Below are 23239 nucleotides of genomic sequence, written 5' to 3' on the forward strand. Positions count from 1 at the left end.
CACAACAGTCACGCCAAGTTAAACATAAATGTTTTAATGGTACTATTTACAAAAAAGAAACAATTCTGCTTTTGATTCGGTTAACTGCTGCAACAATCGAACAGGTACATTGACATCTTGCTTAACTACAAAAGAAAAGTGATTGAATGGCTGTGGCAGGTGTAAAATGAAAACCAGATTTTTTTCAATTTTTTTGCATAGCAATTAGTTACTGGGGGGTGGGGGGTTCCTACTGGTAACGTGGGGCGACAGAAACAGCTGATCTGGATCCGCACCCATTAAACAGCAGTAAATATTCCCTTAAATAGAACCTGAGCTGGAGGTGGTGGCTGACAACTGCTACATCTGAAATGTTGGCAGGAGGAATTTGTGAAGCTGAGCCACAAAACAGATCATTGTTTGTCTCTTTTCTATTACAGCAACAACTGAGGGTGGTGAAATCAGCATCCACTGAGATTATTCCTTTAGTTTATTGTGAAATCTGTGTGCCGTTGAAACATTTCAGCATGCGGCAGCGCGTTCAGCAGGGCAAGTGCTCCAGAACAAAAAGAAAGAAAGACAGACACCCCAGTCCTCTACACCGTCAACCGCTAACACAGAACAGAGGCGAGAACGGGAGGCGGAAACTCTCCAAAGGGTACAGAGAAGGAATGACTTTACTATAAAAAACAAACAAAACTCACAATGTGTTGTCAGTCAGAACAGACACAAATAAAACATGTCAGGAATGAAAAAACAAAGAAAGCAACCAACAAAACTAGACTTGGCAGTTGGAGAAGTGCTCTGGTGATTTCAGGCGACCTCTAGAGGAGGGAGGACAAACCACATCTCAAATGTACCTGTTTATTTGAATGGGGGGATTTTTTTTCTTGTTTTGTTATTTGTCACTCCACTAAAAATGTACATGGGAATTACAAGCAAACTAGTCAATAGAAAACACCCTTTGGCCATATTTTGAGGAGTCCGCTACATAGTGCGCTACGAGTGTACACGCGACATATGAAACACCACTAAGCCCCCATGTACATTGTTTAGCCTACTACAGAAATCATTTTTGTAATGTGTTTTATACTTTTTTTGTACATTTATCTTTTTTTCCTGTGACAAAAACAAGTGTAGGGAAAGGCTTCTATCTCCATAATGTTCACTAAAAACTGTGAAAGTATTAGACTGATGTTTGAATATCAAACAACAGGAACCCATTTTATCGTATTCTGCTTTGAGGTTCTGCTTGTTAATGCCAGAGAGGAGCTGTGGTGGTGGAGAAAGGGAGGGAGGAGCTGTCAGTCATTCATCGGTGGGTGGAGGCCTTGTGTTTGTGGACGCTGTCGTCCTCACAAGGCGGCTCCACGTCGTCCGAGTCCAGACGTCCGTAGGCTGCGGCTCGGCAACCTGAGATGCTGCGCATTCTGGGCCTGATGTGGTCGCTGTCGACCTCGGGCTCCGGTGCCGGGTCCTCTGGCAAAGGGAAGGCGCGGCGCTCCCACGGCGCCACCGTCTGGAAGCATGGCAACAACTGGTTAACGCGAAACAGGTTCCACTGTGGGAGGTGTTAAATGACTGATGGGTTTGGACCATCAACACATTCCTTTAATGCTTTTATCATAGGTTCTTTATTAAGATTAAGCACAGTCGTACCCGCTCTTCAAAGCAGAAGTCTGGCGTGGAGCACCTCGTGTCCTCGCTGGACAGCAGGCGATGGGAGTCCCTGGAACAGGGCGTGTGGGGGTTGGAGGCGGTGTCGGGGCTGGCCGGACTCATGGGCGATGGCACGTGGCTGTAGTCGTGGAGCATGGGGCAGTGGCTGGGGTCGGGGGAGGCGGGCTGGGGGGTGGGAGGGTTGGTGCCACACAGCAGCGGCGTGGTCCGCCCGTCCACAGACTTGTACGACCTGGAGGGACAAGATTGGCCGCGATGAGGAGGAGACGGAGCACAGAGTAAAGCCACATGGCGGCAGCGTTAACGTTAGCGTTAGCGTTAGCAGTCACCTGCTGCCCCTCCTCTTGGCCGGAGCCAAGGCCATCCAGGTCCAGCGGGCGCGCTCCCCATCCTCATAGGGCTGATGGAGCTGGATGAACGCTGCGTCGGTCAGGTCCTCCACCTGCAGACACAATCAGAACCTCGTGATAAACAACCCAAAACCGGCCAGTAAATATATAGTTAGTCTGGGTTTTACTGGTACCAGCAAAAAATGTAAATTACTCAATAATCAATGGCAGGAACAAAAACGTTATTCTAACAGCATCTTTTAGCTGCAGTAAAAATGAATCCAATGTGTGAATGTGGCCACCAGGGGTCAGTGCCCCACATAAACAAGACCATTAAACTTCCTGTTTGACTCAAAGCCTGAAGTGGACCTGTCAAACACCGGACGGGTCAGCGTACCTCCCGTTCATCCTCCTCTTCAGTGATTGGCTGAGAGAAGATGTCCACAGATCGCCAACTGCAAACAGCAGAACACGCGTTAGGTACAGGAAACGGCAGGAAGTGGCCGAGTCACGGCAGGAAGTGGCCGAGTCCCACCTGGGGGTGAGGATCTCCTTGTACTGCAGCTTCTCCACCCGGGTGGTGGCTGCCACCGACATGGGGATCACGATGTTGTTGATGTCGAAGGAGCTTTCGCCGCGCCTCCTCTTGATGGGCTGCTGCTGAGAACAGAGGAGGACACGTCAGACGCTCGGCGGCTGCAGCGGCTGCAGCGGCTGGATCTGGGCCTCACCGGCGTGCTGCTCTGGCTGCCGGCGCCCAGCAGGTGGGCGTTCTCTGAGGACGTGGACAGCTGGCGCGTGAGCGGGCTGTGAAGGGACGCGTGCATGTTGGCCAGAGGCGGGCAGGGGCTGCCGGCGTCCTGGAAAAGCTTGGGGGAGGCTGGAACACAGACGGACAGACAGCGCTCAGGCGTCGCTCTCAGCAGAGCTCCAGCAGAAGCACGGCGGCGCCGTGAACTCACTGTCGCTCCTGTCCAGCGACGTCTCTCGCGGCCTCTTGCGGCCGTAGCTCTTGTCGTACGGTCCCAGAGCCGAGGACAGCGCCTGCAGCCGCTCGGCCCTGCACGCGGCCTGGGCCTCGGCCCGGCCGGCGCCGCCGCTGCTGCCGGCGCCGCTCTCCACCGTCCTCTGCTTCTCCGCGCGGTTCTTGTAGTGGCCCAGTCCTGCAACACAGCGAGGCGGCGTTTGAGGACGCGTGCAGACGCGGCAGCCTGCGGTGTCCGTACCGTATTTATAGTCTGCCACTGGGCTGCAGTTGGACTTACGGACGGCCATCAGCGAGTTGGTGAACTTGTGCTTCTCTTTGGACGAGGAAAGCTTGTGTTTGAGGGAGAGCTTCTTCAGAGGTTTGCTCCTCTCCAGCGTTTTCGTCTGCCACTGGCTCTTCATCACCTGCTGCAGACGGAGGCCTACGCAAACGTCTGAGGGGGCACAAACACACCACACGTTGGCAACTTTGACCTCGACGCCGCATTCAGATAAATGGTGTTTGTCAGAGAACATCAGGAAGACGCCTGAAACACACGACGTCCTGCTGCACGTGACACCTCCTACCAGGAACCAGTAAGTGGGAACATTCCCCAGGAGCTGCCTGACACACTTCTATCTAGCGCCCTCCTTGTTTGTAGGAAGTCAACTGAATTCTCCTACTGAGAAACTGACCGTCAGGGAAAGAGAGGATGGGGTGGACGCCTAAGTCCAGTCGCGACAGACGCTCCAGGGTGGGCAGCTCATACTGAAGGTCCTCTCTGGGGGTGGGCCAGCCACCACACATCACACAGCTAGGGTTCACCCTGCAGTTACACTGAGCACAGCTGCTTCTCTGGGCCTGTGGACGGACGGAACAGGTTAGTAGTTGTGGCTCATGTGCAGCTGGGAAGATTCATAACTAATAAGTGGCTTCTAGACAGATTCTGCCCCGAGACAGTCCAGAAATCATTTGCTTCTTTGAAGGAGTGATCTGATAAATGGAATTAAGAGATGGAGCTAAATTGCAGAGTCATTCATAAAAAGCTGTAGACACAAACATTAAGCCTGTGTGTTGAGGTATAACAAGGAAGCTGTGCAGAGTGGGATCATTTTGTGAGGCTGCTAATATTTTTTTGTTTTAGGTTTTCCAGAACCCAAAACCAGAGAAACAGCTCCATCAACAGACTCCTGTTTCCCGTTTCCACAACTGAAACTTGCGAGTTGTCACAAGGGCGAGCACACGTCTTTGTTGTCTGACACTGAGGGCAGATGACCTACTTTTCATAAATAAGTCAGGCACCCGTTGCTTACGCGCGATCGGGTTTCAAACCATCAACCCAAGGAGCGGGCGGTGCCGCCTGCAGAGGAGCGCGCTCTCACCTTGCCGTTGAGGTTGGGCACGGCGCCGGGCTGAATGAGCCGCCGCCGCCGGCAGCTCGCCAGCGGACGCGTGCGCGCGGCCACGCAGCTGCTGTCGCACGGCGGCGGCTGGTACTTGGTGTCTGCGCCGTCGGCCATCCTGTGACGAGAGGCAGCACAGATCAGACGACGTACAACAATGAGCATCAGTTTGCGTGGATTAGTCTCAGACCTCCTCACGTAAAGGCGTTCCATATGAACAGGACATTAAACCTGTAACTAACGGGCTCCAACTCATGTAATAAGTCATTCAACACCAGCACCTCCTCCCATTCATTGTGGTGCGTTTCTCAGAGGCTCCTGAGCTCATGATCTGCGGTACCTGCTGAGGACGCCGTTCACTGGCTGCCCGTTCTGACCTTTCCAAGGCCCTGGCTCTGTGCTGGCGATGTGGGCGGCGCCTGTGAGCTCCAGCCGTTCTGAAACGACATCCTGCATCGACAGATAAGACAAAACCAGTGAGACTCCACCTCCTGCTAACTGGCAGGAAACACAGGCTGCACCTCTTCAAGCAGGAGAATGTTTAAGGAAAGACCAAGTGAAGCGTCCAAAGCTGCGGCCTTTAATTATTTACTGTAGGTTTGGTAGAAGCGCTAACAACCAACTCTACACTGGCAGCAAAGCACAGAGCCTCCTCTTCTCAGGTTTTAACTAGACTTCAGTTACAACAAGAGGAATGTTCATAAAATCTGCTCCGTCCAGACTGGACAACGTCACCGACTCCGTCTGACTGTCCAGCTGCAGGAAGTCGCATACCAGGTTAGCAGACAATGAAAACGGCTGTGACTGAGGCGGCCATGCTGGAACCATCCGGATCAGAGGCCACTCCTGCTGTCATATCTGTACCAACAACTTAACCCCCTCCACAGACACATTATTTGGACATGAATGCTGAAGGATCTCATTATGCACAAGTCTGCTTCATTCAGACCCGAGGGACAGAGTGACAATTTCCTGTGAGCGTTTAACATTTCATTTCCACCGGAGGCTTTGATGTACAAGAACAAACAGTGAGTGTTTCCCTGAATATTACTGACTGAACCTATGAATAAGCCCTAAGTGAACAGGACAGACAGGCAGCCGCTGAAAGGCTGAAGGGAAACGTTTGTTTGTGAAAATGGACTGAAAAATTTACTAAAACTCAAGATGAATGTACTTTTACGAGAAGCGTTAAGACTTTTTTGCAGTTGTTCCCTGCACGAAGATACAACAAACAGCATTTTCAGGCCTATATTTGTTCTTAATGTAAATTATTACATGTTTATCTGCTGGTTCTTTGCGCTGGGGCTTATGTGTCGTCTCCTGGCAAAACATGTCGGTTTTGCTGGATTAGCCCCAAAAGCTTCCTGCTGAGTCTTTCTGATTAGGATGTAGCACAAAATACTGCACACAGACGTAGAATTACTGCATTATGTTGTCAGTTTGTCACAGTTCCACCCCCCGACTGCAGGCGGCTGCACAGGAACAGGCGTCTCTGCTCACCTGAGTATTTACGGGCTCTGACTTCACTTCCGTCCCACTCACAGGCACCATGCTGGGGGCAACACCTCCTAGCTCCAGTGAGCCCTGTGGGGTGGAAACCAGAGGGTTATGATCTAAAAGGCACCGTGGGACCTCAGAGCCTAGTTATGACTGATGAGCAACTGACCTTGCTGGCACGGATCTGTCTGTAGATGTCCGTCTGCTGTCGGATGCGGTACTCCAGGTCCGAGATGTGGGCCTGAAGCCAGTTCCAGTGGCTGATGATGGCAGCTCTCTCCATGGTGTAGCGGCTCTCCGCCCGCTTCCATCTGGGGGTTCAAGCAGGTAATGAGTAGGATAATCATAATGCATAAACCATTAGCCACTAATTCATCCATGAGCGGAACTGAAACTGTCAGAAGATCTTTCAACTCTTTAATAAATTAAATAAACTGCAGTTTTCAGCCTTTCAGAAACATTTAGTCATTTTCCAGTTCAGCTTAATGTTGACCACATTTATCAAATAGAAAAGAGAAAATGGATTAAAGAACTGATCGTAGTAAGACTGAGCATTTCCCCGGTCGGACTGCAGAGGTCAGTGAATCAGCATCACACCCTGTTCCTCCAGCAACAGCAACAGCAGACACCCTGTAAAAGCATTCCAATAAAAAACTATACCCGTCAGAATGCACTATAGGTGAGGGGGGACGGATAAAGAGGCATATTTCCATTTTAGTGCTTCGGTTACGTCAAGAAATGGATGCCAACTGAGAGCACAGTACTCCATTTTACCAGTATGACACACAGAATGGGCATTTCAAAGGCAGACATGAGAGGAAAATGTCTGCTCCTGCACCGTGCGGCAGCAACCACAGAGGGCGCCGCTTCATCAAAATACAGGCCAGCAGCAACCTCGGCTGAACAATAAAAATAATGACTCAGATGGCAGACAAAGATAGATACTGCACTTCCCTGTGCTTTCTCCTCCCCACGCCCATAGCTGCTTTCAATTCAAAAGCTCCACCAGGATGGAGGAAGTTGAGAAAGGCTAGAGCTGAGCGGAGGAGGGAGGAGGGAGTGAAGAGGAAGGAAGCCGATAGTAAAAAAGGGGCATGAAGGACTGTGAGCGCTGGCGGAGGAACAGACCAGACCCACTCTAAAAACACTCTACAGGAGCTGGAGGGAGGGGCTCTGTGCAGCAGACACTGGGATCACCAATGATCCCACCAGGAATCCAGCCTCACTGTGCCTTTCACACAAACCAGCCACCAGCCAGTCTATTCACAGACGCCTTGACTCGCTCCTTTACCCACCACAGCCAAGGACACTGCTGCAAACAGAGCTGCAGTGTTTCCTGCCAACACTTCCTGGTGCTGCTCTACAGGCCAACACGCCTGTACAAACGCTGCCACCACCCTGAACACACCCAGGGCTGCACAGGTCAGTGTGCTGGGAATTCATTTGCATTAGAGTCCCCATGGAAAGTCACAGCACCACTGCACAAATCTGAGTCCTGTGTGCCATGATTCAAGTGGTGGGCGGGCGCTGGAGGAGGATGGAGCAGGTGGACCTGGGAGCTCTACACCAGCGGTGCTGCAGAAAGCAGCCGCATCAGGGGGTCACGGAGACCTTATATCGTTTCATATGACTGATAAAAGGAGCTAAAATCATGGTTCTATTAAGCACAAACAACAATCAGGTCACAGGAAATAAGGCGGAGGGTCAATCAAAGCCTTGTGAAGCCGTCCCCTCCTCCTACACTAGGATCTCCACCCCCCCTCCAACCAGGACATGCTTCCTCCCCCCTCTACTCCTACACACAAAGCACCAGCGGCGATCACTACTACAGCCTCTTTTCTGGCTGTCAGCACATTCTCCACTGTGGCGCTTCTCTGGATGCAGCACATATGTTACATCCCTCACCCTCTACCATGCCGACCCTTCCAAAACCAACACGGCCGCTCAGAAACGTGGCCGGGCCGAGCCCAGCGCCAGGAGCCGACAGGCCCCAGCAGGCCGGCGCTGGCTCCTGATGCCTGCTTCTACTGGAAACGGACCAGACGGCACGTGCGACGGCACCAGTCGATTTATACGACTGTGATACTGTGAGGAAAGCACAAAGTCATGTTTATATCATCGGATAATCATTTAATAACCCCCATACACAAAATAAATCATACTCTACTAACTGTTATCTGCTTATGGTTAGTAGAAGTCTCCCAAAAACCAACATAACGGTAGTGGCCACGTGATGCAAGCGGTCGTTCATACGTGACCTGAGCTCAGCTGTTTCCTCACGCGCCTCCTAAAATATGAGAGTTTTGAGTTTCAGTTCGACGTTTGGCTTTGATCTGCCCCCTTTTTATGTCAGTTACCACAACCTTAACCTGCTGCGACTCCGTTCACAGGCCGGGAGGGTTCTGGTCTCCAAAGCTGCCGCGATCGCGCCTAAACCTCCTGTCATCACAGGTCACGACGCTAAACCACCCAAACACAGGTTACACAAGGCCTAAACCTGAGGTCAGGAGTTTCTGAGCGACGTCTGTTTACGAAAAAACATCTGATCCAGGGTTTTCATTAGCTGTAGTTTAAGCTAAGAAACCTCTGAGTAGCAGTAAAGCAAATGCAGACATTTTTGAGGCTAAAATTATTCTGCACAGACCAGTCAGTCATCATGCTCACTGATGAGAACAAGGAATAATCAAAGCTGCGCCTGTCATGTCAATTTCTTTGTGGTCTAGAGTCATTCGATTTTCAAAGCACATTAAGAAGCTGAAAGGTGACATTCCAGAGTCAAAAAAAATCCATCAGGTTTATTCAGTTGTGTCAGAACAGCCAACTGGAGCTTCACAGGACATCTGGTACAGGAAGAGACGGCCCAGCAGCCGGGACAGCGAAGCAGGGAAGCCGACTGGGTGTGGGGCAGGAAAAACCAGAGTGGGTAAAATCAGCCGAGAGCTGCAGCAGTCATTACATAAAAGAGGGGCGTTATGTAACGGCTGTGTTGAGGAACTTGGGCCGAGCTAAACACATCCAGATGTGTCAAACGGGACAGAAAGCTATACGTAGAAGCACACGGGCTCCGAGGGAGTCAAACTGCAGAGTAATGCTGAGCCGTGAGGGCTGTAGTCACCACAGGCACACAGGCATTTGAAGCCTCGCTGCACGGCCCAGGTGGACGTCCATCAGGCTGCAGACCTTGACATACTTAGATAATAAAATGTCAGGAATCTGCCTTGTTTGGCGTCGTTACGTAAGACGAGCTTCCTGATCAACGTTACTGCTCCAGCCCGTGCTCCGCGTCTACATGAAAACGCATGTCTTATTTCCTGCTCAAGTCTGTGGCGCTCACAGAAAGGCCTGCAGCATAAGCACAGCAACAGATGTTGGCTCTCCCCCAATCCTCTAAGATACGAGAAAGCACGTCTACAGTATAGACAGGGATGACAGGATTAGCTGTGAGCAACGCACTGCATCCAAACAAGCGGCCCAAATAGGTTCTTTCCAGAGTGCTGTCAACTCGGCTGACGTTGAATAATTGAGGCGCTGCCCGAGGAAAACATTACAGTGTCTGTCGTGTTGACTGGTGTAGTGGAGTAAACCATTAATTGGTAACTGAGAGCAAATGATAGTTGTGAGAATGTGGAATTATGCTTGCACACACGCACAGCCTAATTCCTGAGGGGCCGTCGTGTGGACAGAGAAGCCAGGTTCCTCCACAGGCCGGGATCCGAAAACACGTTTTAACTTTTGGCTTAGACGATTAGATTAACGTGAAGCACCCGGCTGCTTCTGAAGGACTAAAGATAGAGCGTTTGACTTTCACTCATTAGGCTTTTACGTGCTAGAATTTGGCACATGATCAAAAACACAAATAACTGGTGCCTTGTGAGCGCGAACATAAACCCTCTGAAACACGTCTCATTCACGAGCATCCGAGAAAATAAAGCAGCTTGTGTAAATAGAACAGTTACAGCTTCATCTGTCATTGTAGTCAACTAGATGAAACCAGTAGAAACCTTACTGGTGAACTAATGGTCAACAAGCAGAGTCTGTTGTTCTCAATCACAGCATGACTACGGAGAGAACCCAGTTACACCACAGATGGAACCCTCTTGACCAGCGTAAGCTAAAGGAGCGTTTCATGGACTAATGTTCCCTGAAGGAAGGCCGACTAATCACATTCACCTACGGAGGAAATCCCCTCAACATTCAATATATTAATCATTTACTCATAGTCGGCCAACTGATTGCCTGACTGTTAAAACGCGCTTCTTTCTTAATTATCAAAGAAATTTCAATGGTGCTGAAAAGTTAGCGGCTGCTCATCTCATTTAAACTTTCTCTCTCTTACTTTTGTAGACATTTATGTTACAGCCCATCTCTGAACACAAGCCTTTGTTTACATGAAGAGCTCATTATCTGACAGCTGAGCTTTCTACAGGCCGCAGATGCAGCTCACTGGCCATTCTGTGGAAAATCAGACCATCAGCTGCAGAAACTGCTCCAACATGTTTAAAATAACAAAGCGCATTTTTCAATCATGACACAAACACACAAGCTTCCTGTTGAGTTTTGAAGATATTTAGGTCAAAGGTCTAAAGTCAACACTGGAAAGGATAATAAAAATCAGTGTGCCTAGCTACTTTGTTAATAATCAGCCCAATCCTGGTCAGGAAAGCCCATTAATACAGTCTATCCACCTGCTGCACTCTGACGTGAACTTCCCATGAAACAACCCTGACATCACAACAGGCACTGTGTGAAAACCCACAGCCAGCGCAAATCCACCGCAGCCCCAACCGTGGGTTTCTTCTTGGTTTCAGTTTTAATCAAAACATTCACAGGCTCCAACTTGTTTGTGCTGCTGGTTTCAGACTTAGGGTTTACAGGAGCGTTTACCTTCAGTCCATTTGAGCCACAGAATGATGCGTCCACCTCCAAAAATCATGCTGTGTGTGTGTGTGTGTGCGAGCGCGCGCTCCTCCCTAGAGTTTGACCTAATCACTACCGAGCCAGAGGAGGTGGTACTAATTGTCAGCACCTGCTAGGCCCAAGCAGCACGCTGCAGAGCGCAGACATGCAGGGACCTTTACAGCAGAGCACCGTGCACAAGCTTCAGCTGATGAGGACACTCACAGTTTGACATGTCGCTGCTCAATGTCCACTCTGGAAAGTTCCTCCTCCTCCAGGTCAGAGTCTCCACCAGAGCTACTTTCAGTTACGTCTGAGTCGAAGGCGCTTTCTGCAGAATGGAGATTAGCTGTGCCGCTCAGATACAGCCTCTCCAGTTCTAGAGGCATGGAGCCGCTTTTCAGGAAGCGACCGAGGCCGTCTCTGCTGTTGGATGAAGAGTGACGTCCAGTTCTCCATGAAGCTGTGGGCGTTGCAGTCTCTGCTTTGCGGTTTCCAGACAATAGCCGGTTGAGTGCCGTGTCCAAGAACCCACCCAGCTGCTGCTGGATGTGCCTCTCGACCTGTTTGGCCTGTACCACCTGAAGACGTTTGCGTAGGCGCCGTAGCCGACTTTCAATCTCAGACTGACGGCTGCTGTTGAGGAGGGTGCGCTCCCTAACATGAGCCTCGAGGGAGTCTGAGGAAGAACTACAGGGTCGAGGGGGCTGTGGTGCAGGTGTACAGGATGGAGAGCCCTGCTGGCTGCTCCCCGCTCGCTCCCTGTTTGACCCCTGTAGCTGACTGGGCATGTGAGAATCAGCCTCCTCTGAAGTCAGATGTTCAGCAGGGTTAGCGCTTTCATGGGTAAAGGGGGAAAGTGCAGCAGACTGAAGGATTGGTGGGTCTAGATTTTTTACATCTGAATTTTGAGGAACGCCAGGGGAATGATTCTGTTTATGGGGGCCTTTCACCTGGATATGACCCGATATGGTAGCTGTCAAAGTCTCAGAGTCCAAGTGCAGGTTACGGGACTGAGAGTCTGTGGTGGCAGAAGGCTTGTCCCCATTCACGGCTACCACACAGCCAGAACCAGACATAGTGGCCAGCTTCTTGGCCAGGCCATTGACAGGTGCCATGGGCTGGCCCCCTCCGTTAGTGCTGCCACTCATGAGGCTTTTGATCTGGCCGCTAGAGAGTTCTATCGCCTGCCTCTTCCTCAACACAAAGTCTCCTCCTCCGTTGAGCAGGGCGCCGGGCAAAATTCTGTGGCCTTTCAGCACAGACTGTTTGATGAGTACTCCTTGTAGCTTGACTGACTCCTTAGTTGAAGGGACCGATGTCACATCAGAACATAGGTAAGAAGCCACCAGTGGCTGGAGCTTGCCCAGGGCCTGGGCCTGGGCCACAGAGTCAGACTGGGGCTGCTGCTGCTGCTGCTCCTGGTCGCCGCCACAAAAGTCAAGAGGACACTCTTCGGAGGCGGCCTTGCACTTAGCGGAGCCGCTGCTATGGATAAGGATGTTGCTGGCGTTACTGTTGTTCTCTGCACTGGCCGGTGAGAGACTGGAGGACGGGGCAGCCAATTTGAAGCGGATGTGGTGAGCTTCGGCTGGGGCGTCGGTGAGAGCGGGCGCCATCGCAGCCATGCAGTGCAGAGGGACGGGCACCGCTGCCTGCTCCACACCACCCGCTTACTGCCCCACCTGAGGACAGCCTGGACAGAGAGAGAGCAGAGGTAAACAGAGAAATTAGTACAGTAACAAAGAGACTGCCCTAATTGCCCTCAAATGTTGAGCTTCAGTATATTATGAGCCAGAGAATATTCAAAACACAATACAACAAAAACCTTATAGCTTTCTACTAGTGAAGTGTAAGCAGAAGACAAGCATTTAGACTCCAGAACCTGCTCCAGAAAATCTTAAGACGTTGTCTTAAGATTTAGATGGAATGCAGTGTAATGGCAAACCGTACCTGTACACAAGACAACATACAAAAAGTACTTGTATTACAGGTTCTGTAAGTCTTCTCATTGTGAGTAAAACTATTAACCTCCACCCAGAATATTTATGTATATTTACCATGACAATAAATACAAGGAATGAAATTATCACTGCTTAATAACATATTCAACAGACCCAAGTTAAATACAAATCTTAAACAAATGCACAGAACCCATGTAGTTAATTTCACTGGCCTGTTTGCTGCATGCTGTTAAATATTATCTTTCAGAGCAGCCAGGAAAAAGGAGGAACTACAGCAACATCAATGATCAAATGTGCTTTTATTTTCTCACCACTGATTCATCCCTCCACCAACTCCACATAATGTAATTTCATTCAGTGTAATCACAATAATGCTTGACTAGGGGACCTCCTAATTAAATAACAAAACATTAATAACATGCACTGACCTTGGAAAGTGGGATGCTAATGATTTACATGAAATAACAGTGGGCATCTGAGCTAAATCCCACGTGAATACATTATGTCCACCTACACTCGTGCATTTGTGAACAACTCTTGTCTTGCAAGACCTCACTTAAGGACGAGCTTTGAATTTTGTTTTTCTGAGAAGCAGCAGAGGAAATTGTCCAAAGCCCACTGCCCTACATGTGCCCCGGCAGGTCTGTGTGCAGCACGCAGGCAGTGTAAGTAGGTGGAATTAGGCCCCAGCATTAGTCCAAAGCACATGATGTCATCCTGACCAGGTTCCTGTGTCAAATGCAGCTGAACCTACTTAACCTCCCGTTTCTGAAATATTACTGCAATTAATCCTTCAATTAAACGTGCATAAACATGTGTTATTATTACCCCGGGATCGGGTCTTATTGGGATATTTCCACAAAGTGCCTGTAAATCTACCAACTTTCCGAAGCCTCCCTTCAAAAGGCGAGATAAAAGCGAGCTGCTCCTCCGCGCATCGTCTGCTCGCTCAGATGAATGGGGGCTCAGTGTTTCACCGCAGTTTCTAGTCAGCGCGCACTACGCCATGTTGGCGTTTCCGAAGCAGATTATGCAACGCAATCCATGTCCAGAAAACACGGCCCGCGTGTTCGTGTGAGGGGAACCGAACCCCCACCCTCGGTAAACTGGGCTAGCGTTTATTACAATAACAAGTGTCTGCGGATCGTGTGACAAGACAGCGACCAACCCGTCCACGTCCAAGGTTAGCGGAGCCGAACGGAACCACCAAAATGTCGTCCTCGTGTTTACAGAAACATTTGTAAATACACGGGTCCGCTGCTGCCCGGTCAGCGTCGCTGTATTCACGTTATGCCTTTATTCTCACTAGCTCCCGTAGCGGAAACGCCAACCACCAACCCGGAGTCGTGCCGCTAAAAAGCAGCCACGCACCGCCGGATCCGCCGAACTGCAACAAGCCAGAGATAATCATCTCCGAACCCTGTCACTCCACGCGCTGCGTGCAAATTAATGCGCTTGGCTCCGGGCTAACGTTAGCTCGCTAAAGCTGCTGATGCAAGAAACACAACCTGCTCGCGAGCTAACGAGCGGCGCAGCGCTGCCCCGTCACCCACGGAGCCGTTTTATTATTACCAGAAGCCGCCTTTCCGCTTTACGCAAGGCTCGTAAGGCAAGTCAACATTTCAGTCACCGACTACGCAACCTACGCTCATCTCAGGGAGAGTTTGTCAATAACGCCCAGAGCGACGCGGAGCGTTATGTGTTTAAGGACGGGAAAACGAACGTCAGGCTGCAACGCGGGTGGTAAAATATGCCTCAACTCGTTACGAATCCCAACTTAATTTACACGGCGCTCTACGAGCGTTGCAGAGCGCAGACACGGTCTGCATTGCAATTAGACCACGGAAACAAACAGTGGCAGCCCGTCGTAACGTGTGGCGCCCGTCGCTCTTTGTTCTAGCGGAGGACGGGACGGCATCGGTAGAACACGCTAATGCAGATATGTCACAAGCGGAGAACTTGGGAGGCGACCGTGGCCGTCTAGCTAGGTCGCTAACAAAGAAAAAGGAGGAACCTACCACGTGACGAGCTTGCACTATCCGAGGGAATTTCGGCAACAATCCCCTGCAGTTTGATGGAAAAAATTCACGGGTGTTACCACAAAAAATCCGCCTCCACTCGATCACTCTGCCATCAATTAATCCAAAAATGCAGCCAGAGCGGCGAACTGGGCCCGGTTCCGCGAGCCGCTCGCGTCCGTTCCGGATTCAGGCAATGGGCGAATCAACGATCTACACCTTGCTCGACTGCTAGCTCGCCTCGCCGCTACGGCGAAAAGAAGACAAGGCCGTGAAACTGCCCTTCGTTCCCCGCTTCGGTTCAAACGTAGGCGCTTTCGGGGTGACCCTCCACCTAAAAACCCGATTCTCAGTGCGCGGGAGGTGATCCGGATGGCCGTTTGTCGAGAGCCTATTTCTCTCGTTTTAGGGAGAGACGCTTAGAAAATGGCGGCTAGCTCCTCTCCCTCGGATTTGAGTCTGACAAACATAGAAGTGCTGCGTGTGTGTGCATGCGCGCGCGCGCGCGCGCGTGTGTTGCCTGCTGGTAGGCGGGAGACATTTCTCATAGTCACCACTAGAGTAAAGGGCAGATGAGAGACGACGCCACAGGGGGGCGCTGCGGAGCGACAGGCTGCGTTTACAGCCAAATGGAAACGGCAAAACATCAAATAGAAGTCTCATTTCTACTACAAGTACATAATAAACACTAAATAAAAAGACTATAGAAATAAAGAGATATAGATATATAGATGAGAGAGTAATATATAATATATATGTATATATATATATAAGATATATATTATATGTATATATATATATATATATGTATATATAGATTAGGTATATATATATATGAATATTATATATATATATATATAATATGTGATATATATATATTAGATATATATTATATATCTATATATGTGTATATATGTATATATATATATATATATATATATATAATATATGTATATTGTGTATATGTGTTATATATGATTATATATATGTCTCTCTCTCTCTCCTCTCCTCTATCTCTCCTCTCTCTTCTGTCTCTCTGTATGTCCTCTCTGTGTCTCTCTCTCTCTCTCTCCTCTCTCTCTCTCTCTCTCTCTCTGTCTTCTCTCTCTGTCTTCTCTCTCTGTCTCTCTCATGTCTCTCTCTGTCTCTCTCTGTCTCCTCTGTCTCTCTCTCTCTCTCTCTCTTGTGTGTGTGTGTGTTTGTCTCTCTCTCTCCCTCTCTTCTCCTCTCTCTCTCTCTCTCTCTCTCTCTCTCTCTCTCTCTCTCTCCTCTCTCTGTGTGTGTCTCTCTCTCTCTGTGTGTGTCTCTCTCTCTCTCTCGCTCTCTCTCTATATATCTCTCTCTCTCCTGTATTAATGCTGAGTAGCGTATTCCATTAATATTATTATTGTATATTAGGTTAATATTTAGATTGAAAAATAGTTATAAATCTTTTAATGTAAACTCCGGTTTTTAGTGGAACTAAGTTGGCAAATACTGCTAAATTATGCTGCTAATAAAAGTCAGAGGTGACTCATTAGACACCTGTTCGTGTTGACATTAAGCAGAGCAGACGCTGCCTGTTTGCCCGAGTCTGTTTACAGGAAGTGCAGCAGCCTTTTGCAGGTGCAGCCAGTGGTCCCTTGAAGGCGCTCGCCTCCACATGATCACTACATGCACCCACATAACATGACGCCATATGCTGTATAAAGCAGAACCTACTGGAGTGGACATGGAAGCACTTTTACAATATCTTCTAATATATATATTATGCAACATTTAAATAATGTCTTAAAGGAAGTTACACTTTGTGCTACACTGTCTAAACAAAATGGATAAAATAAGTATTGTGCTTGGAGGCGTCTTCAGACCTATTTTAATGATGAACCCTAAACATTTACATTTCAAATTCAAGGCTTATTGCACTGTATTATTTTACTTCTATCCAACCGTGTGCTCTTGACTAATAATTGTTTAGGTGTATAATACAAGAACATTGTGTTTCTTAGTTGACAAAGGAAGTAATCAATCTGATAACTTCTTTTTGTTTGGTTTTGTTAGGTTGCTCAGGTTTTATTTTAATACATTAAGACCTCTAATATGCCAATGCTCTGCTTTACATTTAAACTATATCTGTAAAGCAAATGCTACCATTCAATCTACATTGTGAATCTACATTACTAGACTGGCAGCATATGCATATATTTCGGTGATAATCTCTGTACGTTTGTTTAGAAGTACAAGAAAAGGGCAGCTGTCTGCTCTTTCTCAAAAAAGTATATCTTTAAAATGTCACCACAAATTATAAGATCAATTATCTGGTGTTTGTGATGGTTTTCAGTTAGTTTTGTTTATCGTCAGCTGTACAATCATTGATGAAAACAACCATCCACTGTTTTGTCCTGCTCTGAGGGACTGAGCCAATGCAAAGCTGCCTAAATTTCCGGTCACACCCTCAAGCCCCTCCTGGGAGATTCTGATGTGTCCTTGTACTTGTAATCCATCCAAAATCCAGATTTAGGTCTCCTCTGTCAAAGATTTCTCCCTGTAGACATGTCTAGTGTTTTGTTTTTATACACTAGTGCCTTGTGTGGCTCGTTCCTAAGCACAAGACCACTAGGCTGGGATATTATTATTGTTCTGATGAAAAGTCCATGTAGCAAGTTGTAGTTGAAAGTGTTACCCTTAAGCCCAAAAAGAAATAAAAGGAAAGAACTCAAATACCTGTACCTTCATAATTGAAATTAATCCTTCCCCGAGATTACAGGATGTGCTCCTTTTGAGATGAACCCAGGATTCCAAAAACATTTTCTGTCCATTTGTATCCACCATATAGTCTCTGTGTTGGTCTAGGATGTCAGAACCACTGAGCTTCAGAGCAGCAACCTCAGGCACAAAAATCCAAAAATAAAAAACTGAATAAACTATGTTGGTATAGTTTGGTAATACCTTTAAATCCACAGTGAAAATACTCCATTGAGGGATCCATGGTGCCATAATTCCAGTCCCAAGACTTGGAAATGACATGATGCTTAAAAACAAAAGGAAGAAATATACATTGTCATTTTAATGATATTTAAATGTCATTATTATTATTATTAAATTGATAATAATTAATATTAACACATAGGTAAATACTTAGGAATAGATAAGACAGATAAGAACCAACATTTAATAGTTTCATCAGAAAATAATTTTGTAATAAGATGTATTGTTTAACAGTGTTATTGATAGTTGCCGTATTGTATTTTTGAATTTCTTTCTTTTTTTTTCTCTTTTGTTTAATTTCCATTTGTGTCTCAAATATATCTATCGGAGACAGTTAAACAATAATCAATAAACAATGAGACGCAGTAAACCAAGTTTCAGAGTCCCGAATCTCTCGTTTTTGCGTTCAGCTGGCAGGCTAACGCTAGCTACTGCTTAGCTAAAGATGCCTGCACTTATTGCACATTTATAATGAAAAAGTTTTACATGTTGAAAAATGTACAAACTGAGTTGCAAAATACAGATGTTACTTGTGAAAAGTGCTTGATTTGTTGGCTATAGTGGCAGGTAATGTACCATCAGTGATTAGCGACAGAATTAACAGTACTTTCTGTGAACGCTAGTAGAGCAGCTAGCATTAGCAGGGCTAATATTTGAGATTGGAATGCAGCGACGTGGGAGCTAACGCCGAGACGCCGACCAATAGCAACCTAGCTAGCAGGCTAAGCTAATGCCAGCTAGCTTGTTTGCTTCCCGATCCCATACTGACTTCTCAATGACTACATTTGCTGCACGTTTGCCAAAAAAGTGCACAAAAAATCCATCCTGCAGAAATCGAACAATCGAAGGCAGTGAATCAAATGAGTGTTTTTCCCTGTCAAGCAGAACGTTTGTTGATTTTAAGGAAAATAACAAGAGAAAATCTTACTTACCTGCCTGTCCTGTTACTAACCGTTTACGACTTGATAACAACCCTCCCCTGCTTTGCTATTGGTCAACGCACCAATTTAAGGCTTTTTATTGGCTGTCGTAGTTGTCAGTCTCAGTAAATGCCCATACAGCGGAAATGTGGACCGAAAGTTCATAGCACGAAACTTCATTGTTCAAAAATATTTTTTTAATTATAAAACGTTTTACTGAGTTTTACCAGCGCCCAATATTTATGATTGACCAATTTTACTGCGCTAGTAGCTTGCGCATGCTAGCTGCTCACAGTGCAGCTGCATATATATTCACTAAGAGTAACTGTGATATCTAATATTTTCCAGGTTTCTCGCGGACCTACCTGTGAATTGACCCCTGCTTCGCCGCAGCACGAAGCGCACCGCAAATCACAAGCAGATTACGGTGATGAACGCACACAGTTTTAGATGTTAATATTTGAATCTGATGCTAGACTCAGTAGGCAGCCTTTAATATGCATTTTGAAAATGAGAACCACTCTGCAGCTTGTGACACTTGAACCGATCAGTCAGTTCCATGTCACGCTGTGGTGCACAAATACCAATGGTACAATCAATGCAGACCAGAGTCCAGGGAGCTTTCTCAGTGTTACAGTGCTGGTATTGTGACCACTGTCTCGCTGTCCCACTGTCAGGGCACATTCATGTCCGTTGCCGTCACATTGCTTCTGTGATGGCAGTGATCCACTGACCTCTGGGTCGTGGGCCCACAATGTGTCATGCACAGGTTCACCTTTAGTTCCAGTTGTAGATTCTGTAGCTGTGTTGTCAGCAGCATTTACTCTGGAGTCTCAAGTTAGTCTGACTGACAGTTCTCAGAGACGTAGCTCATCATATTCAATTCTTTCAGACCCTTTTGGATTATTTTAATAGTCTGTGCCCTGTGATGGGACTTCTTTCAGGTCCAGTGGTCGTCTGGTCTTCGCCTGCAATAAGTGAGTCATCCAGTTGTCCTGTGTGGAGTTTGCATGTTCTCTCTGTGTATGTGTTTTTTCTCCACCTTCGTCCCACAGTTTAAAGACTGGAGATTCTATTATGCCTGTAGCTGTAAGTGTGAGAGTTATCTGTTTGTGTGTGGCCATCGATGGGATAGAGGCCTGTCCAGCGTTTCTCCCACCTCTCGTCCAAATAACAACTGGGAGAAGCTCCAGCTCCCTGCAGCCATAACAGATAGAGCTGTGGAGAAAATAGATGGATGGAAATTAAATTAAGAATCAGCTACAACCAACCACACACTGATGTTGGATAGTTGGGATGCTCCTTGTTATTATAGTAGCAGAGGATGGTTCCAATCCATCAGGCGCTGGGTTATGGGCCCAGCACACTACCACTGCACCACTGCACCACTCAGCTATAATTTATTCTCTCATTTGTTTATTTTGGGTTGAATAATGGCTGCTGTCATTCTTGATACTCATTGTCGTACAGGTCCTGCCAGGTAAAGGTGTAGTTCTCAGTTTTGTTTGTTATAACCCATAGCTCAGACATGATGCTCTTGTGTGCTTGGTTCTGACCAGGACGGACCTGACTCTGCTCTTTCATCATAAATGTTCAGATTCAGCTTTCAACTTTATATAACCAGTAAAACAATTTAAGTAAGAAACATCCAGCAAAAAGAAAAGAACAGAAGTCAACAAAAAGTGATAACAATAAAAAACTTGAGAACATAATATTGACCATGATTTAATACCTTTAAATGAAACAATGTCTAATGATGATAAAGCTGTGTAGACTAATGTGCAGTGAACCATGTTCTACCACGTGCGGCCGCTAGAGGCGCTGCCGGACCACAAACCTTCTGATTTCTACGTTTTTGGTCATGTGTGACATAAACCCTGGCGAACCGTTAGACTTCAAAGCTTTATGTTCAATTTCCTTTGTTTTAACTTAATCTACCGCATAAAACATGCCCTAAAGGGTTTTAATGAAACAGTAAACATGTACAAAACTTGCAGTTGCAGTTAATAAGCAGTAGATGGCGCTGAAGCATCAGTAACTGTGCCTTCATCCGTTTTATCTGTAATATTTCTTGCTCTGCTTATTTGTTTGGAGGTTTAAGCTCAGGGCTTTAATCGTTAACTATTATTGTTTAATTGTTTATTGTTTGTTGTCATGTGCACATTTTAAGTTTTTTTTATCAGATCTATTTACAAATAATAAATGCTTCAGTCTGGTTGCAGACAAACTGTACTCTACAGTAAGTGTTGCCTTGTTTCCATTTAATACAGTATGACTTGAACCATATAATGGGTGTCAAACACTTTTTATTGTCTTTAGACCTGTTTGTTTTTACCTTTAAATAGACTTAATAAATTCTGCTTTATTCTGACAAATATTCAAATTCAGTGTTGGGAACATTTTTCTATCCTGACACATTAGATTTGACATCATTAGTATCTGGAGGCTAACTGTAAATACAACTACTCTGATAGGGATGAAGCCTCTTTAGCACTGGCGCTTTGCAGTAGTAGCACTGTCCAGATGTGCAATGACGTCACCAAGCATCAGTCATCAAGCAGAGAATTAAATTATCCTGACTGAAGTACAGTGAGTAACTGTGAAATTGATGGTTTCTCTCTCAATTGCATAACTGCGTCAGTTACTTTGGTACCGGCTGATGACTAACCTTGGCCGTTCACATGTAGTTTAGCATTATGGCTGAGACAGGAGCCCTGAACCACAAAGCACACTATGATCCTTAGAAAATCATGGCGAGCTCCACTTTTCCTCTCAGTCTGTGGAGCCGTGCTGTTGTCGGTGTGGTGTCACTGATAAAACCCCTCCACTGCTCCCACTCATGGGAGAAAGTGGGGGAATGTTCAGTTGGGCAGAAGGATCCTGCTTGAAAGCTGGTGTTTTGTACACACACACACACACACACACACACACACACACACACACACACACACACACACACACACACACACACACACACACACACACAGCTTAAAAGGATCACAGGACGCTCCAAATGGACTTGTTGTTGGCTTTTAACTCAGGGGACTGTGGAAACAAATGACAGTGTGATCGTGAGCCGAACCTCAAACCTCGCGTCTGTTTTATCTGGAGGCCAATACAAAAACAACACATCTCAGCCTTTGTTCAGTTTTTCATTCAGCCAAATGTAACACAGTTTATTATCATCGACATCTTTTCAAGTATGAAAATAACAATTTTCAAAATAAATAACAATAAATAATATTGTAGTGTATTACATTGTGATTTTGTCATATATACTGAAGCACTATGAACATCTGTGTAAATAATCTTTAATAATCTCTGAATGTTTTACTGAGCTGGACTCAACATGTCATCAACAGACTCCTCTCGTCTCCTGCAAACATTAAACTTATATTTAAACTGTAACCTCTTATTGAATGACGTTCTTTACATTGCACAGTGATAAACATGTTCAACTCTGATCACGTAAATAATGCTAACACCACAGTGGCGTGTAAAGGTCACTATCCTTAAACAAGTTGACATTTATTCACAACCACAGCTCACATGTCACTAAAAAGGGTCAATTTAAAAAACATTCAATTCAAACGTTAACGTGTAGATAAAAAAAAGACTCTCACAAAGAATGGGACAGAAAAGCGCAGGTGCAACAGGCATCCTGGTTCAGAAGGAATGTGGACGGTGAGGTGCTGGTCTCATGGAGGATGTGCCCGATTGATTCAGTGTGAAGATTTTGGTTTATATCTGTGACTACTTCATTTTTACACTTTCACATTTATATATTTACAATAAATCATTAAACAGAACCGCCCGCGTTCACGCTCACAGCTCTCGGTGCTCGGCCTGTAGCTTATAATGTGCTGCTGGTGAACAGAAGGAGAATCAGCTTCATCCACTTTTGTTCCAAACATCATCCGTGAGTTTGATGTAAATGTTGTGGAAATCATGTCAGAACGCAGCAAGTGTCTCTTGCCGATGTGATGAGCAAACGCAGGTCTGTGAGCAGAAAGCAGTGAGGTCAGTGACACAAAGGCTTTTTAAGCTTGGCTGCAGTCTGCTTCGTGACATGACCAACATCATTTCTGGAACAAACGTCTTTAGGCTGAAACTATGGAACGTGTTGACGCTTTCTGAAGAGTCGCGCGAGCAGCAAAGAGCACAACACTAAAGGAACACAAACACAGTCGCTCGTAGCCGCAAAATACAATCTACACGTGGCTTCAATAACTGAGTAAGAGCTTCATCCAGTCCAGTTTCTGCTCCAGGTTGACGCAGAGCCGCGATGAACGGGGTGCTGTACATTCACAGCCTGGGCACTCGTACAGTCTGCAGCCTCCTGTCTGCGTAGTGTCCTGAGGCTCAGAGCCTCGCGGTGACGCGCCGGCCTCCTCTCATAGCGACGTGGACTGCTTGATGCTGTGAAAGCTGACCCGGGACGGGGAGGTGGGGATGGACAGAGCCTGGGTCATCCTGGCCCGGATGGAGTGCTGCTCCTGCCAGCGGTGGAAGCGCTTCCTCACGGCCGAGCGCACCTGCAGAGGGGTTGGGAAAGTGAGAGCGGTGCAGCTGAGTGACTGCTGTGCTGCTGCGGAGCTTTCAACATCTCACCCTGAATG

General features: G+C 46.9%; 2 protein-coding genes across 5 annotated transcripts in view; both read right to left on the minus strand.

Moving 5' to 3' along the window:
- Positions 1-13: 13 nt before the first annotated feature.
- Positions 14-18682, minus strand: LOC114845783 (KAT8 regulatory NSL complex subunit 1-like). Of its 4 annotated transcripts, XM_029134218.3 has the most exons (16): positions 18633-18682; positions 17443-17743; positions 10977-12447; positions 6025-6166; positions 5859-5942; positions 4699-4808; positions 4338-4476; positions 3651-3816; positions 3254-3409; positions 2951-3151; positions 2720-2868; positions 2524-2648; positions 2386-2443; positions 1989-2101; positions 1639-1891; positions 14-1498 (listed from the first exon to the last, which is right to left on the minus strand). In XM_029134218.3, exons 3-16 carry the CDS (start codon positions 12377-12379, stop codon positions 1292-1294), a joined length of 3306 nt encoding a protein of 1101 aa, XP_028990051.1. In that variant the 5' UTR covers positions 12380-12447; positions 17443-17743; positions 18633-18682; the 3' UTR covers positions 14-1291. The 4 variants fall into 4 exon arrangements, with proteins under 4 accessions (XP_028990051.1, XP_028990052.1, XP_028990050.1 ...); XM_029134219.3 differs by lacking the exon at positions 18633-18682 and having other exon boundaries at positions 17662-17745; XM_029134217.3 differs by lacking the exons at positions 17443-17743; positions 18633-18682 and adding an exon at positions 14734-15241.
- A 3076-nt stretch (positions 18683-21758) lies between these two features.
- LOC114845891 (corticotropin-releasing factor receptor 1) overlaps positions 21759-23239 on the minus strand; it is a 33031-nt gene continuing 31550 nt past the window's right edge. Inside the window, exon 14 of the mRNA XM_029134454.3 lies at positions 21759-23155. Coding sequence (XP_028990287.1) covers positions 23015-23155 — 141 coding nt within the window. The 3' untranslated portion in view covers positions 21759-23014. The remainder of the gene's footprint in view (positions 23156-23239) is intronic.

This window comes from Betta splendens, chromosome 19, assembly GCF_900634795.4.
Source record: "Betta splendens chromosome 19, fBetSpl5.4, whole genome shotgun sequence".
In the NCBI taxonomy this organism is placed as follows: Eukaryota; Metazoa; Chordata; class Actinopteri; order Anabantiformes; family Osphronemidae; genus Betta; species Betta splendens.

What these genes read in the sequence shown, in the direction of transcription:
- LOC114845783 (XM_029134218.3), bottom strand. Translation starts at nt 12,379, where the DNA reads ATGGCTGCGATGGCGCCCGCTCTCACCGACGCCCCAGCCGAAGCTCAC. An exon ending in CAGAGCCCGTAAATACTCAG is followed by an intron (nt 4,809 to 5,858) that starts GTGAGCAGAGAC and finishes CTGTCGATGCAG; the next exon opens with GATGTCGTTTCAGAACGGCT. An exon ending in TGCCCAACCTCAACGGCAAG is followed by an intron (nt 3,817 to 4,337) that starts GTGAGAGCGCGC and finishes GTCCGTCCACAG; the next exon opens with GCCCAGAGAAGCAGCTGTGC.